We start from the raw sequence: 13,943 nt of genomic DNA, 5'->3' as shown, positions 1-13,943 counted from the left end.
ACAACAAAAAATAAACCAAACCCAACAAAAACAAGGCGCGGCAACGGTGCTCATTGCTGCCATGCTTCCTCAGCGCACCAAGTCCTCCATCTCACCCTGGAGCTGAAGGTAGGGGAAGGAACACTTAGCCTCTTCATAGAAAAACCACATTATTTTTCTGCAGGATTACCCTATCTGTAAGGGTTGTCACAAAGGCCACTGGCACTGAGGCTGAGGATATATGTTTTCAGTAGAGCATGTGTGGCATGAGGAAGTGAAAAGGCTCAGTCATTGCAAAGACTAGCACTAGGTTGGTGTTTACCTCAACATGATGTTTTTACTACCTGTGGGATGAAGTCACATCACACTGTGTTCCTGGATGGGTAATTTCCTATCTCACCTTGACTGAGTCATGGGAGACTCAGATATCTGGTTAAGCATTACTTCCCCATGTCTGTCAGTAAGAAAAAGCAGATTGCACTGTCTATGTGGATGGATAGCATTCATGTAGGTAGCAACCACTATCTTCTCTACCTTCAATACTGAGCTGAAATACAATGTTTCTGCTTTCAGCCTGGGCTTACTCAACGGCCCTGGCACTGCCTGAGCTTCAAGTTTGAAACCACCTGGCTGCCTATGGGCGTTTGGCTGAGAATGGCCCCCATAGACTTATGTATTTAAATGCTTAGTCCCTGGTTGGTGGAACTACTCTGGAATGAGGAGGAGGTATGGCCTTGTTGGACGATGTGTATTGCTGGGGATGGGCTCTTTTACTTCAAAGACTGATAAAATTCCCATTTCACTTCTCTGCCTTGTGATGATTGACGTGAGCCAATGCCTTGCCTGTCTGCCTGTTGTCATGCCCCTTGCCATGGTCATGGATTCCCCGTCTGAAATTGTCAGGCCCAATAAATTCTTCTATAAGTTGCCTTCATCATAGTATCTTAGCATAACAAAAGAAAAGTAAGACACTAGCATTCGTGGGTTTCCAGTCTGAAAGCAACAGAGAATTCGCAACCTCTCTGATTGTGTACAGATTTTCGTAAGTCTCTTATAGATTAAACTGCGCTCTGACTGCCTCACCACCAGTGAGAACTGTAATAAATACAGCAGCATAATCCACCTGCACAGCCATTCTTTTAATAACATTTCCTATATTCAAGTATATAAGCATTTCAGAGGAAACAAGATTAACCATTAAAAAGCTAGAAAACTCCTCATTTAGGTTTATATAGCAAGAAGAGATTTTAAATAGCTTTAAGCCAGGTATAAGCCATTATCTAGCACTCAAGAGGCAGAGGATGGGAAATCACTGGAGTCCAAGGCCAGCCTGGTCTACATAGTTGAGTTCCAAGACAGCCAGAGGTATATAATGAGACCCTTAAAAAAAAAAAAAGAAAGAAAAAAAAAAGAAAAAAGAAAAAAGAAAGGAAAAACAGAAGCCTTAAAATGCCCATGGGACATTAAGCACCCACTATTTGAATTACCTTTAATGTCATGTCATCTGAACAGGAAGCTAGGAGATTACCAGTTGGGTCCCATTTGATAGCGTTTACTTCATTCTAAAAACAACAGTAAATATTTATATTTCCATTTTATACAACAGGCTACTATTTAATATTTAATATGCTTAATTTAAAACTATTCTGAAATATTACTTGATTATTCACTCAAAATACCTATTTTCAGAAGGGAGAAGGGAGAGCCTTCTTACCGTGTGTCCCTGGAATGTTTTGATAGGTCTGTCTTGTCCTAGTTTGCAGACGTGAATGCACATGTCCGTACTACAGGATGCAAAGGTGTTGTTGCTCTGCCAGTCGACGTCCAGTGCTGGGGCTAGAAGGGAGCACAGGCGGGGTTCTGCACTGAGACATGTGTGTCACCCAGGAGTTTTAGCTCTGAAGCATGTCCTAAGCAGTACTTAAAGATTTTACTATTCACTCACTCATTCATATGTGCACTGGAGTTTTACCTGAATGTATGTCAGATCCTCTGGAATTGGAGTTACTCAGAAATTGTGAACTGCCACACAGGTGCTAGGAATTAAACCTGGATCCTCTGGAAGAATAGCTGGTGTTCTCATCCACTGAGACATCTCTAGCTCCTACTTTAACTTTGGGGGGTGGTGGGGGAAATCAAAAATGTAACAACTTGTAGCTGTGTGATCACTGTGCAGGATAACTCATGCTGTGAACTAGAGCCTTGGCTTCTCTTTTGTATAGCCAAAAACAAACAAACAAACAAACAAAAAACAACAAAAAAAAAACCCAAAACAAACCTGGTGACTAACTCTTTCTATTTCTATTTCATTTGCCTGTGCATGTGTAATAGATAGAAAACTATGGTTCTACCACTGCTATGATTTAAACCAAGCAAATTACTGAACCTAGTATGGTGATCCTTCATTCAGTGGCTGCAGTTAATACCCCACCTCTAAACTTCACTTAGTACTTGAGGATGCTGCCAAGACCAAGCAAGCATGTCAAAAGAATACTACAAACTACAAGTCAGATAAATGAATCAGAGCCATCCCAATTGTCAACAACAATGAATGTTATTGACAAATATGTTTCCTTTAAAAAAATTTTTTTCTTAAGAAAAATCAAGTGACTCTTAAAAAAGTTTAAAATTTCAAATGTCCAAAAGTTGGCTAAGACTTAATATGAAGATTACATATTTCTTTCCCCTACATCAAGCAGAATAGTTCCATGATATTAGCCTTACAGATCAAGGCAAGGGTCGCAAGTAACTGGGTTGAGGGTGAACACATGGAGAACACTGTCTTCATACTCCAGTCAGCTGTGATGAAGGGTCTTTCACAGGGGAAGTAATAGGACATTTAGACTCAGTCTCAGTACAACATATTCGCATAGTCTACAACACTAGAAAAAGCTACTTTCTGAACCTTGGTAAGGCTGTCAAGCCTACTTAGAGACCAGGAGAAACAGGAGAGTGAAGGATGCTTTCCCCAGCTGCTTTTTTGGGATCACTTCATTCACATTTGGCTAGGTATAACTTCCAGGAGGATGCAACCTATACCAGTCAGTGGCTGTGCCCACCCTGGTCAGCAGCATGTAACTGTCGGCAAATATTTGGTGCATCCATTGTGAAGCAAGCTGTCCTGTTCACTTTAGTGTGTCTGCAGGCTCACCCCAACCATGAGACTAATTCTCACAACCTCCCCTTTCCCTTCCTAGTCCTGAGCTTGCTTCACAGAGAGGGGAACAGAAGCACAAGGGGCGTGGGAGGAGAAACATTGTTCCTACCCCTAGCTCAGTCTGGGTTTCTCAGTGGTCCTTACTATTACTAGGCAACCTCTTCCCAGTGGTTCAGATTCCCACTGGACTGGCAGCATCGTCAATCTCTCTGGGTGACCTCACTGCCTTTAATGTTCCCTCCTCCCAACACTGCTACAATGATTTCCTTCTGCTTTAGTCCCTTTCTTGGATTCCCAAGTATAGACTGTCTTCCTGTCAAAATCCCAATTCAGTAAACATTGTAAAAATTAACATAAAATATCATTCTTTAAAATATTAAATTTATTTTTAATAAAATATAACTAATATTAAGAAGTAGAAGATAAGGGAGGAAGAGGAGGAGGCTAGAATTTTTAATTCTTTTAGAAAATAGATAATTGTACAAAAAATATGAAGAAGGACAAATGTCTGACATGACCTCTAAAAGCCTGAGTGGCCTCTAAACTTGAGAGGAAGATGGCAACTCGCAAGCCACACTAAAGAGGCATACCTTGGGTTCAGGGAAAAAGGGAAACTATATCCTGTAGTGAGGCAGAACTCCTTCCATTGGGAGTCCCTACCCACAAAACCTTCTACCCAAAATCTGTTCTGCCTATAGGACATGCAAAGATAAAGATGGAGCAGAGAAGGAGGGAATGGCTAATCGATGACTGACTCAAACTGAGACCCTTCTCATGGGTAAGAACCAATCCTTAACACTACTAATGATACTCTGTTACGCTTACAGACAGGAGCTTAGCAGAAGTGTTCTCTGAGAGGTTCCACCTAGCAGATGACTGAAAACAATGCAGAGTCACAGCCAAACATTAGGTGGAGCTCAGGGAGACTTGTGGTAGAGTCTGGCAAAGGACTGAGGTACCTAGAGGGGAGATACTCCATAGGAAAACCAACAGAGTCAACTAATCTGGACCCTTAGGAGTTCTCGGAGTCTGAACCACCACAGAACATACATGGTCTGGACCCAGGTCCCACACATGTAGCAGATATGCAGTTTGGTGTTCATGTGGGTTTCCCAACAACTAGAGCAGGGGCTGTCCCTGACTCTGATGCCTGCCTGTGAATCCTGTTCCCCTAACTGGGCTGCCTTATCTGGCTTAGTAGAAGAGGATGTGCCTAGTCCTACAGTGAACTGATGTGCCTGGGTGGTTTGGTACTCAAGGGGGGCTGCCCTCTTCTCAGAGAAGGGGAAGACAGGATGGGAGAGGGGTTGTGTGGGTGGGTGGGGGGCAGTGACTGGGATTTAAAGTGAACAAATAAATTAATGGAAAAAAAACATAAGCATCAGCAAGACATGGGGAAGGACCTTTGCTTAGAGATTTACTGTGAACAGATACTATGGCCAAGGCAACTCTTATGAGAACAACACTTAATCGGGGCTGGCTTACAGGTTCAGAGGGTCAGTCCATTATCATCAAGATGGTAACATGGCAGCATCCAGGAAGACATGGTACAGGAGAAACTGAGAGTTCTACATCTTCATCTGAAAACTGCTAACAGAATACTGACTTTCAGGTAGTTAGGATGAGGGTCTTAGGCCCACACCCACAATGACACACCTACTCCAACAGGGCCACACCTTCAAGTAGTGCCACTCCCTGGGCCAAGCATATATAAACCATCATAGCATCAAAACCAAATGTAAACTTAAGATTTTTCTGGATTTTTCAATCTTCTAGGCAAACTTGCCTGATGAAAAAAATGAAATGGATTGTTAAATACAAAAAAAGAAAAAGAAAGAAAGAAAGAAAGAAAGAGAGAGAGAGAGAGAGAGAGAGAGAGAGAGAGAAGGAAGGAAGGAAGGAAGGAAGGAAGGAAGGAAGGAAGGAAGGATGGATGGATGGATGGATGGATGGATGGATGGATTGTATAACTAAGAACTTCAGCTAGGAATGCTAAACTGAGTGTTAGGATAAAAGTGTCTGCCATGTTCCCAGCCCCCTGGCAGCCCAGGGAAACACTAGAGAAAAGGCAGCCCTAAGACAGGACCAGGCAGTGCGTCCTTTAAGACTACAAACCTAACCCAACATGCACCTAACACAGGAAAGTTCTGTTTATTATTATGGTCATATTTTACATACTTAGAGGAAGCTATGAAAGGTAAACTTCCCAGTATGATACATTTTTAAACTTCTAGAGCTAAAATGAGAAATTCTCTCTTCTGATTTGTTTTTAAAAAATCCACTTAGATTCCGTAATTTTGAAAAAAATAAACTATGATGAAAACGACACATTTACTTATTATTAGTATTTTCTTATTTCTTAGTTTTCCCTTTGAAAATTAACTGGCATTTTTAATGGCTTTACTGAGATGTAATTTACCCATTTCAAGTGTTTCAGTCAATAGTGGTAAGAGTATTTCATTAGTTTTAAATTTTGTGACCAAATACTTTATGGTGTTTGAGTGAGATAGCCCCCATAGGCTCCAATATTTGAATGCTTATGTCATCAGGAAGTAGTGCTCTTTGAAAGGATCAGAAGGTGTAGCCCTGCTGGAGAAAGTGTGTTACTGGGCGTGGCCTGGGCTCTGGGGTATCAAGAGCCCTGCCAGTCTCTGTCTCTCTCATGGCCCATGGATCAGGGTGTAACTCTAAGCTACTTCCATAGCACCACGCTTGCCCGCTACCATGCTTCCTATCACCGTAACTAGCTAAATGTCTGAAACTGTAAGCAAGGTCCCAATTAAATGCTTTATTTTTTAAGAGTTGCCTAGGTCGTGATGTCTCTTTGTAACAACAGAACAATGACTAAGACATACATACCAAAAATTTAACTTGTTACAAATACACAAATTTGTAGCGTTACTTATATTCATTGTTTGTTACTCAGATAAGGCTTCAGCCAGTGAGTGGGCAGTGGGATGGAAGGTGGAGCAGAAAGTTTTAGAGAGGGAGGGAGGAAGGGAGAGGGAGAGAGGGGGAGGGAGGGAGACAGACAGACAGACAGACAGACAGAGACGAGGAGAACCTATAGGACAAGAAGACGTACCAGATCCACCCACATGGCCTAAAGAGCCACAATATCATAGAAGGGCAATAGAGTAATACAGGGTACATTTGCCCCATCTTGGTGTATAACTTGTATCTATATTAATTGACTTTTGAGTTCTTTGTGTGGGCATTTTGGGGGCTGAAGATTTACTGTTAAAAATCGGACTAACAATTTATAAGCCTCTGGAGTTTTCATTATAAGGGGCTAGGAGTTTAGAGCCAGTGGCTGCCAGTCTCAGGCTAGCTGCAGGGGAAGGATAGCTTGGGAAATGAGAGGGGTTTGGCGGCAGGTTAATCATGAGAACCTGGGAAGACCACAGCTTGCAAGAGCCCAGTGGGGTAAGGGAGACTGAGTTGTGTTCCCATAGATTGATTTTTAATAATTACATGCTACAACTGTTATGGACCTGTCTCCTTATTTCTAAAATTTCCTAAATACTATTACTACTAACTCACTAACTCACAGTCCCACACCTGCCTCAGTTCTAGGTCAACTCTAATTTACCTTCCAGGAACATCTGGGTGAAGAGATGGCTCAGTGAGCATAAGGGCATGCTAAAGAAGCAAAAAGGCCTGAGTGCTGATCGCACCACCCATGACAAGGCAGAGATGGCCACACCGGTGTTGAATCAGTGCCTCCTTCGTGGAAGGTAGACTCAGAAAAACTGTTAGAGCTTGCTGGCCACCAGTGAGTTCCAAGTGCAGTGTGAGACCCTGCCTCAAAGGGATAAATTTAGACAGTGGATAGGCAAGAGGCAACCAAGCCTGACATTATCCTCTGACTTCTGTACATGCACGCACACACGAAAAAAAAAAAAGAAGAAGAAGAAGAAGAAGAAGAAGAAGAAGAAGAAGAAGAAGAAGAAGAAGAAGAAGAAGAAGAAGAAGAAGAGGAGGAGGAGAAAAAAAAAGCCACAGAGAGGAAAGGAGGGAGGGAGGGAAGGAGGAAGAGGGAAAGAGGAGGAGAGAAGTGAGGGAGGGAGAAGGAGAGAGATTGTGTGTTTTCCAATAGTTGGGAGATTTCAATATCTGTCTCTCAAAAATGGATGGTCTACAGATGGAAAAGCAGTAAGAGGTGAAAACCCAGTAATGTTAACATTAAATGCTAACAAACATCGGTCTGCATGATGTTTATATTTATAAGAAGAGTGAAGCCTAATTAGCAATCAGTATTTGAGAGACATCGAGAAAAGCTCCAAAACTTAGAAACCAAGTAACATAATTTAAATTTTCCACCAATTCAAAGAAAAAAAATCATTCAAAAAGTCATTTTGAGAGAAATGGAAAGCTCACCCATGCAAACAGAAGTTGCATGGGAGAAGCCTAGAATTTCAGCACTCAGATGGCTAAGGTAGGACTATCTCAAGCTCCCAACCAGCCTGGGCTACCTGCTGACAATCTGTCTTACAAACAAGTAACAAGGAACAGTTAAGGTGCAGACTAACTGTGGAACTCATCAACAGTAAGAACACCCAACACGAAGCACATGTCTGTGACCTAGGAGCACCGTCTCTGCGCCAAAAATAAAATGTAACAAAAGCAAAGATAAACCACAGATGAAGAGAAAATGTCTGCTATATACCTAGTAAGTATACTTGTGTGAAGGAAATAGAAATAACAAAAGAAGAGGGGAAATGGTTCACTAGATAAATTCCCTGCTTTGCAGGAAACATGAAGATGAGTTTGGATGACCAGAAGCTACACAGAAGTCAGACATGGTAGGTAGTGTGTACTTCCAATCTCAGCACTAGAGAGGTAATAACAGGACGGTCCTTGGAGCTTGTCACCCAGTCAGTATATCAAAATAATGAGACCCTGCCTCAAAAACTAAGGTGGACAGTAATAGAGGAAGACTCCTGAGGAGCTGATAGCGACCTTTTGGCCTCCATATACACCTGCGCCCCTCGCTCAAGACACATTCTAGTTCCTTAGAAAAATAGTCAAATTAGAAAGAACCACAGTAAAATGCCATCACAAAATAATCAAATTGGCTACAACTAAAAATAGGGTCACACACTAAGGTCTAGAAAGGATACAGAGAGATCTGATGGTCTGTGGCTGGTGAGGCTAAATTGCTTTACAGAACAATTTCAGTTTCTGAGCAATGCAGTAACTTTACTACTCATTATTCTAAGAAATAAAATTGCATGCTCATTTAAAGACGTTTGAATGTTCATAGTTGTTTTATCTGTAATAAGACCAAACAGAACACACTAAAATAGTGGGCAAACACAGTATATAGGCCATCCAAAGAGACCTTGCCAGCAAAAGACAGTACTGAATGAACACGCCTGTGACATGTACATGTACATTGTAAACTAACCTTTGATGACACTGTGAGTGCCTGGAGAGGGCGGCCACAGAGGGCAGAGAGAAGCCTGATGGGAACAGGTAAGCCTGTCATGTTCAGTGTGACTATTTCAATGGGGAATACATGTGTAAGCATTTCAAGATAAATACACTCAGTCCATATGTCAACGACTCCTCAGCAAACCTTTGTTAAAGTACAACTCCTTATTCTAAAAACTTTCAGTTCCCTCCTTCTCTTCCTTCCCTAACTAATTTCTTTCTCTCAGGTTCTTGTTTCCTTGTCTTTTGGTTTCCATCTGAAAGAGTACCATGTCCCTTAGTCCAGTATCCCATAACACACACATGCTTACACTGGGAAGGGTCAAACAGCCTTTCCCTCAGCAAGCTCTGGTTCAAAGTCTGAGAGAACACACTGAGAAACACCTTAAAAATGGCTGTCATTCTTTACACTGTGGCTAAGCATGTGTGTCACCCAACTCCTTTAATTTTATATCACTGCTGAGAAGTAGGAGGAAACACGCGGGACTAGCCAGAGACCAAGGAAAACTCTAGCTGGGGAAGGACTAGAAGCCAGGCTGAAAGAGAAGCAGAACTGGTAAGCAGACAACACTTTAGTGTGGAAACTCTATGACAGAGTTAAATGTTTAAGGGCTCAACACTGTCTGCAAACCACTCTACTCAGATCATACTCCTGGTCGGTTTGCTTGCTCTCACTTCCGCCTCTTTGTACATGGCTGCTCATTACTAAAAGCATGAGGATGATAACCACTGCTTCCTGATTAGCTACAGTGTAAATCCTCAGAGTATAAGTCTCAAAGCAGTCATTATTATCAGGCAGTGCTAAAACTACTACCCTGACAATCTTTCCTGCCATCAAGAAATTCACTGAGAAGCCAGACCAATGGTGCACACCTACACTCCCCATACTCTGGAGGCTGAGGAAGAGGAAGAAGTGTGTGGCTCTGAAGCCAGGTGGTATACATAGCAAGATGCTGTTCCTCTTTGCCTTCTCAGACACAGTGGTTCTGGGCTGAAGGCAAAGAGGGCACTGAGCTCATGCCCAGAGTAGTGCTGTATGTCACACAGGAAGAAACCCACAAAAGACACAGAGAATACCCATCTTATACCTCACAGACAAAAGAGGGTTGAACTAGACAAATCAATCTAAAATATACAAGATGGCGGTGATACGTGAACAGTAAACAGTTTAATTTATTCTAAGACATTTTTCGTGTCTTTGCAGTAAATGGCTATCAAGAGCCCTCATTTACATATAGTGAAAATGAAGCTATAAAGGTTAAGTGACCTGAGAGCTTACCAAGTGGAGGAAGTACAATTATAGCCAGACCTGGCAACTCTACAGTGCCACCCTGACTACACCTTCCAATTCTACATCATCCCTCTAATTACATAGCCTGTGTACTTTCTTTATGGCACATTTTACCCCCCCCCCCCAAAAAAAAAACCAACCAAACAAACAACAACAACAAAACCAAGCTGCTGATCTTCTGAGAAGGAACCCTTAGATAGCTATGGAATGCCTCCTGAGAGAACTGGCACCTGACACTGGAGGCTGCCCTGAGTAAATTCTGAAGAGCAAGTCAGTTGCCATGTGTGTCATCAAGATTTACCTGAATGGAAAGGGAACTGCTGCTTGGCTTCACCAGTATGCGCATCCCAAATGATGGTGGTCTGAGATTAAAAGAAGAAAAATTAAAGAGTGTGTGAATGGTGAAATGAACACCTGACTACATTAAGACAGAAGGATGCTGTGTATTGAACTCCATCATCACTGTTTCTATTCCTCACAGTACAAGGCCACCCACCCACACTCAGCTCAGGCAGAAGGATCATGATGCAGCTTAGCTTTTCTGTGGTGATTTCTCGCCAACTTATTTCCAATAACAATTACTGTTTGTCAACAAAGTATCTGTATTGTATTAGACTGTTTAATGGGTATCACTGCAATGGTGCATTTAATGAGTTTTTCCAGCTCTGGGGTTTATAAGGAGGTAAGTTCTTGTTATAGTAACAGCACCACTAAAAGGTTTCTTTTCTTGAACCTGACATTGACCCCACAACCACCAAAAAAAAAAAAAAAAAAAAAAAGAGGGGCCATTTATATTTTGATACCACTTAAAGCAGGTCATGAAACTGCCTATGGAAGTGACAGGTGCTGGCTCTTTCCTTTCCCTCGATTTTCCAGATTCCTTCATCTCTCTTTTAAAACTGCTCACTGAAAATATGATTCTAAGCCAGTTTATGTCCCCTTCCCCAGTACTACCCAACTGATTAATAGCCTGTTTTTTGCTGGATGGAAATAGCCACAGTCGTTACTGAGATAAACTGGGAAGCACAAAGTGATTAATTCTGATGCTTCACTAAGTTCAAATTCCAGCAAAAACGAGGAGTGGTCATATCAACAAAAGATACAATGTATAGATTCAGGAAAACAAGCAGACAATATAAGAAATTTCTATTACTGTCACAAATTCATGCTTAAATGAAGTGAAGTCTGCTTAAGTGGTTAGCAGGAAGAAAAAAATGACTTTCAAATACATTCTTGATAAAGCTTGGCTGAATGTCCATTTACCTTATCTACACCAGCACTTAGGATGAAATTTCCTTTCTTATTCCATTTTAATGCAAATATAGGGCCTTTATGCTGCCCCAAGGTGCTGGCAAGATTACCTAAATTAAAAAAAAAAAAAGAAACAAAAAAATCTTTAAAATTACTTCAAACTTTATAATTTAGAACATCAATAAAGTTAGAAAATTTCTTACCATCTTTAGTCCATATTCTGGCAAATCCATCATATGACCCAGTCGCTAGAAGTGTACCTTCACTCTGGAGAGAAATACATTTTGCTCATTACACAACTCATTACTATACACATTGCCTGTTTAAGTTCCAGGTACAAAAGATCTAGATCTATATGTGAGTGTCAACAAAGGCTGGCAGCTGGCAAAACCCCGTCCCTGATGAAGCCAGTGTTCTCTGACAGGCCCATCTCAAGTGTGAGCACCAGCAGGAAGCACTGTGGAGTGGGACTGTGTTCCCTCTGCGGAACATTTCACAGATGTCCACGAGTGAGGATGGGGCAGGTATAGACCAGGAAGAACACCACAAATATATATAAGAAGTAAAAAGTAAAGCTTTCAATTTATTTTTAAACTCTGATTAGGATTCTAGGAATATGAAGCCGGGTTCAAGCTGAAATTGGGATCTAATTTCAAGACTTCACTCACAGACCACTTAAGCAGGAAAAGAGCACTCACATTCCAATCTAGAGAGGTGACATCCTTGTTACTGGGCACATCCTGTCCCCCTTCCCGTATGCAGTGTCTAAGCACCAGCTGTGTGGGGCCGCTTGTGCTGTTCTCACTGAGGTTCCAGATTCTTGCCGTGGAGTCTCCAGACCTTCAGAGTCAAAACATCAAATTAAGTGTTTATATGAGCAGGCGTTCCAGAGCCCAAGTCACACACTGAGCACCTGAGCAACAAGTAGACTGCGAGGCACAAACAGTTCTAATATTTCTCTTATTCCATATCTTAGAGGTCCTACCAAGTAACTCTAAAATTACTTCACAAGAAAATACCAACTTACTAAGGCAAAACGATCATAAGCAATCAACAGAAGTGGCTAGCAAGTGAAATATTTGTTGAGGCATTCTTAAAATGCCACCGTAGTGCTGGGCATGGTGAAGAAGGCCAATAGTCCCACAACACAGGTGGATCAACAAGTCAAGCTTAAACAGTGAATCCTGTCTAAAACCAAAGAAAATACTCAACAGCCAGAAAGCTCTTAGAAAAACCTACCCTGATGCCAGGAGATCACTAACAGGGTTCCAGGCACAGATAAAAACTTCAGATTCATGGCCCCGAAGCACAACTGCTTTATTGGAAGGGATTTCCACATCGCCATCTACTTCCATCATGTCGGTGTGATTATCTGCATCATGAGAAGCAGGAGTCTGTCAGATGGTAAGCACATTTCTAGCAAGTATGAGCAAACTAACTTTAAAAGTGTGAGTATTTATACCCAGAGAATGTGTCGAGTGTGGAAGTGGTAAGAAGAAAAGGAAAAAAAGATCACACCTCAGCATTGCTGAATTAAAGTCTGTAAACAAGACTATTCTGAGTTCTGCCAGTAGGTGTTGCTGATATCATTCATATAACACGAGTCATCTTTATTCCTCAATGTCAGAGCCTTGCTGGATGTTTGTAACAGAGACTACTATAAATTTTACTTAGAAATCAAATGCAGATGCAAAATTCACTTAAGAGTAGAAAAGGTTTCAGAAACATTTAGGAACAAACATACAGTACATTTAGCTTTTTTGGAACCTTAGGTATAAAATATGAACTCTGTGATGCAAGTTGGGGGTAGAGGCAAACACCGGGTATCAGTGCAGCTCTAGCAATGGGGCACTGCAGTAAAGCCACGTGTAAAGCAGCGTGTACTGAGCATCTCTAAGCACTCTCTGCTCACTTGCAATGGTGTGTGCTCCATTCTCTTCCCCATTTGCTGTGTTCTCTCCATTTTTTGCAGATCCTTGCTGGTTAGTGGCTGCTGCCGCAGCAGCAGCTGCTGCAGCTGCATGCTGTTGTGCAAGCTTGTCTCTGTAGGCTTGTTGTCTTGTTTGGACTACATCGGGCATAACAGCATCTATCAGGGACAGAGATTCGATGGGTCGACCATCAAATAAGGTGCCATCCTGGGGTTGGAAAACCAGGGGGAAAAAAGAGAGAGAGATGTAGTCGTGAGGTTGACATCCATTTCATTAACAAAATGAAGAACTTCATTCTAAGGAAACCATGAATGTGATTGAGGAGGAGGGAGGGAGCAAGAATGACAATGCAAGAGGCAGATGCAAACAGCCACCAACTGTCACTGAGGTCCTACTCAACTCTGCACAAAAATAAACCAGTTCAAGAGGCCATTCACAAAAGCTTAAAGATAATAAAATGATGATGTATAACATTCAGGTAAGGAAAGCTATTAGTAAAAAATACTGACCAATATGAACAGGTCATACAACAAGGATCAAGGCCTTGGAATAAACGAATGCACCTATACTCACCTGAAGCAGATCTTCATCTTACTGGTTTTCTCTAAACATTACAGGATGATCATAACATGTAACTGATCTATATGTGTATAATACACAAACTTGATATTAGGTGTAAATGAAGAGCACCCACAGACAAAGGAAACTGTGGTGATGTAGGACCCATCTCTGAGGATACCAACAGGGGACTACTGGACTACTTCAAACAGCTAAAATCTTTTCACTTTTACCAAAATAAAGAGGGGAGGGGGCATGTGTTCACCCCTACATATTCTGAGTTCTGGCCATACACTAAACATTGCAGCTACAACGTTCTGCTCAGAAAGAAAATGCAGTG

The 13,943-nt window shown here is 41.7% G+C and overlaps 1 protein-coding gene across 4 annotated transcripts in view; it reads right to left on the bottom strand.

Moving 5' to 3' along the window:
• Tbl1xr1 (TBL1X/Y related 1) overlaps positions 1-13,943 on the bottom strand; it is a 132,597-nt gene that overhangs the window by 11,997 nt on the left and 106,657 nt on the right. For all 4 annotated transcript variants that reach the window (XM_076932189.1, XM_034499999.2, XM_076932188.1 and 1 more), the window contains 8 exons: positions 13,027-13,252; positions 12,354-12,486; positions 11,813-11,954; positions 11,318-11,381; positions 11,127-11,224; positions 10,165-10,225; positions 1,694-1,815; positions 1,467-1,541 (listed from right to left, as the gene is read on the bottom strand). In XM_076932189.1, coding sequence (XP_076788304.1) covers positions 1,467-1,541; positions 1,694-1,815; positions 10,165-10,225; positions 11,127-11,224; positions 11,318-11,381; positions 11,813-11,954; positions 12,354-12,486; positions 13,027-13,252 — 921 coding nt within the window. The remainder of the gene's footprint in view (positions 1-1,466; positions 1,542-1,693; positions 1,816-10,164; positions 10,226-11,126; positions 11,225-11,317; positions 11,382-11,812; positions 11,955-12,353; positions 12,487-13,026; positions 13,253-13,943) is intronic.

Source organism: Arvicanthis niloticus, chromosome 4, assembly GCF_011762505.2.
Source record: "Arvicanthis niloticus isolate mArvNil1 chromosome 4, mArvNil1.pat.X, whole genome shotgun sequence".
NCBI classification, from domain to species: Eukaryota; Metazoa; Chordata; class Mammalia; order Rodentia; family Muridae; genus Arvicanthis; species Arvicanthis niloticus.
The sequence above is the reverse complement of the archived record's forward strand: the minus strand, read 5'-3'. Positions and strand labels throughout refer to the sequence as shown.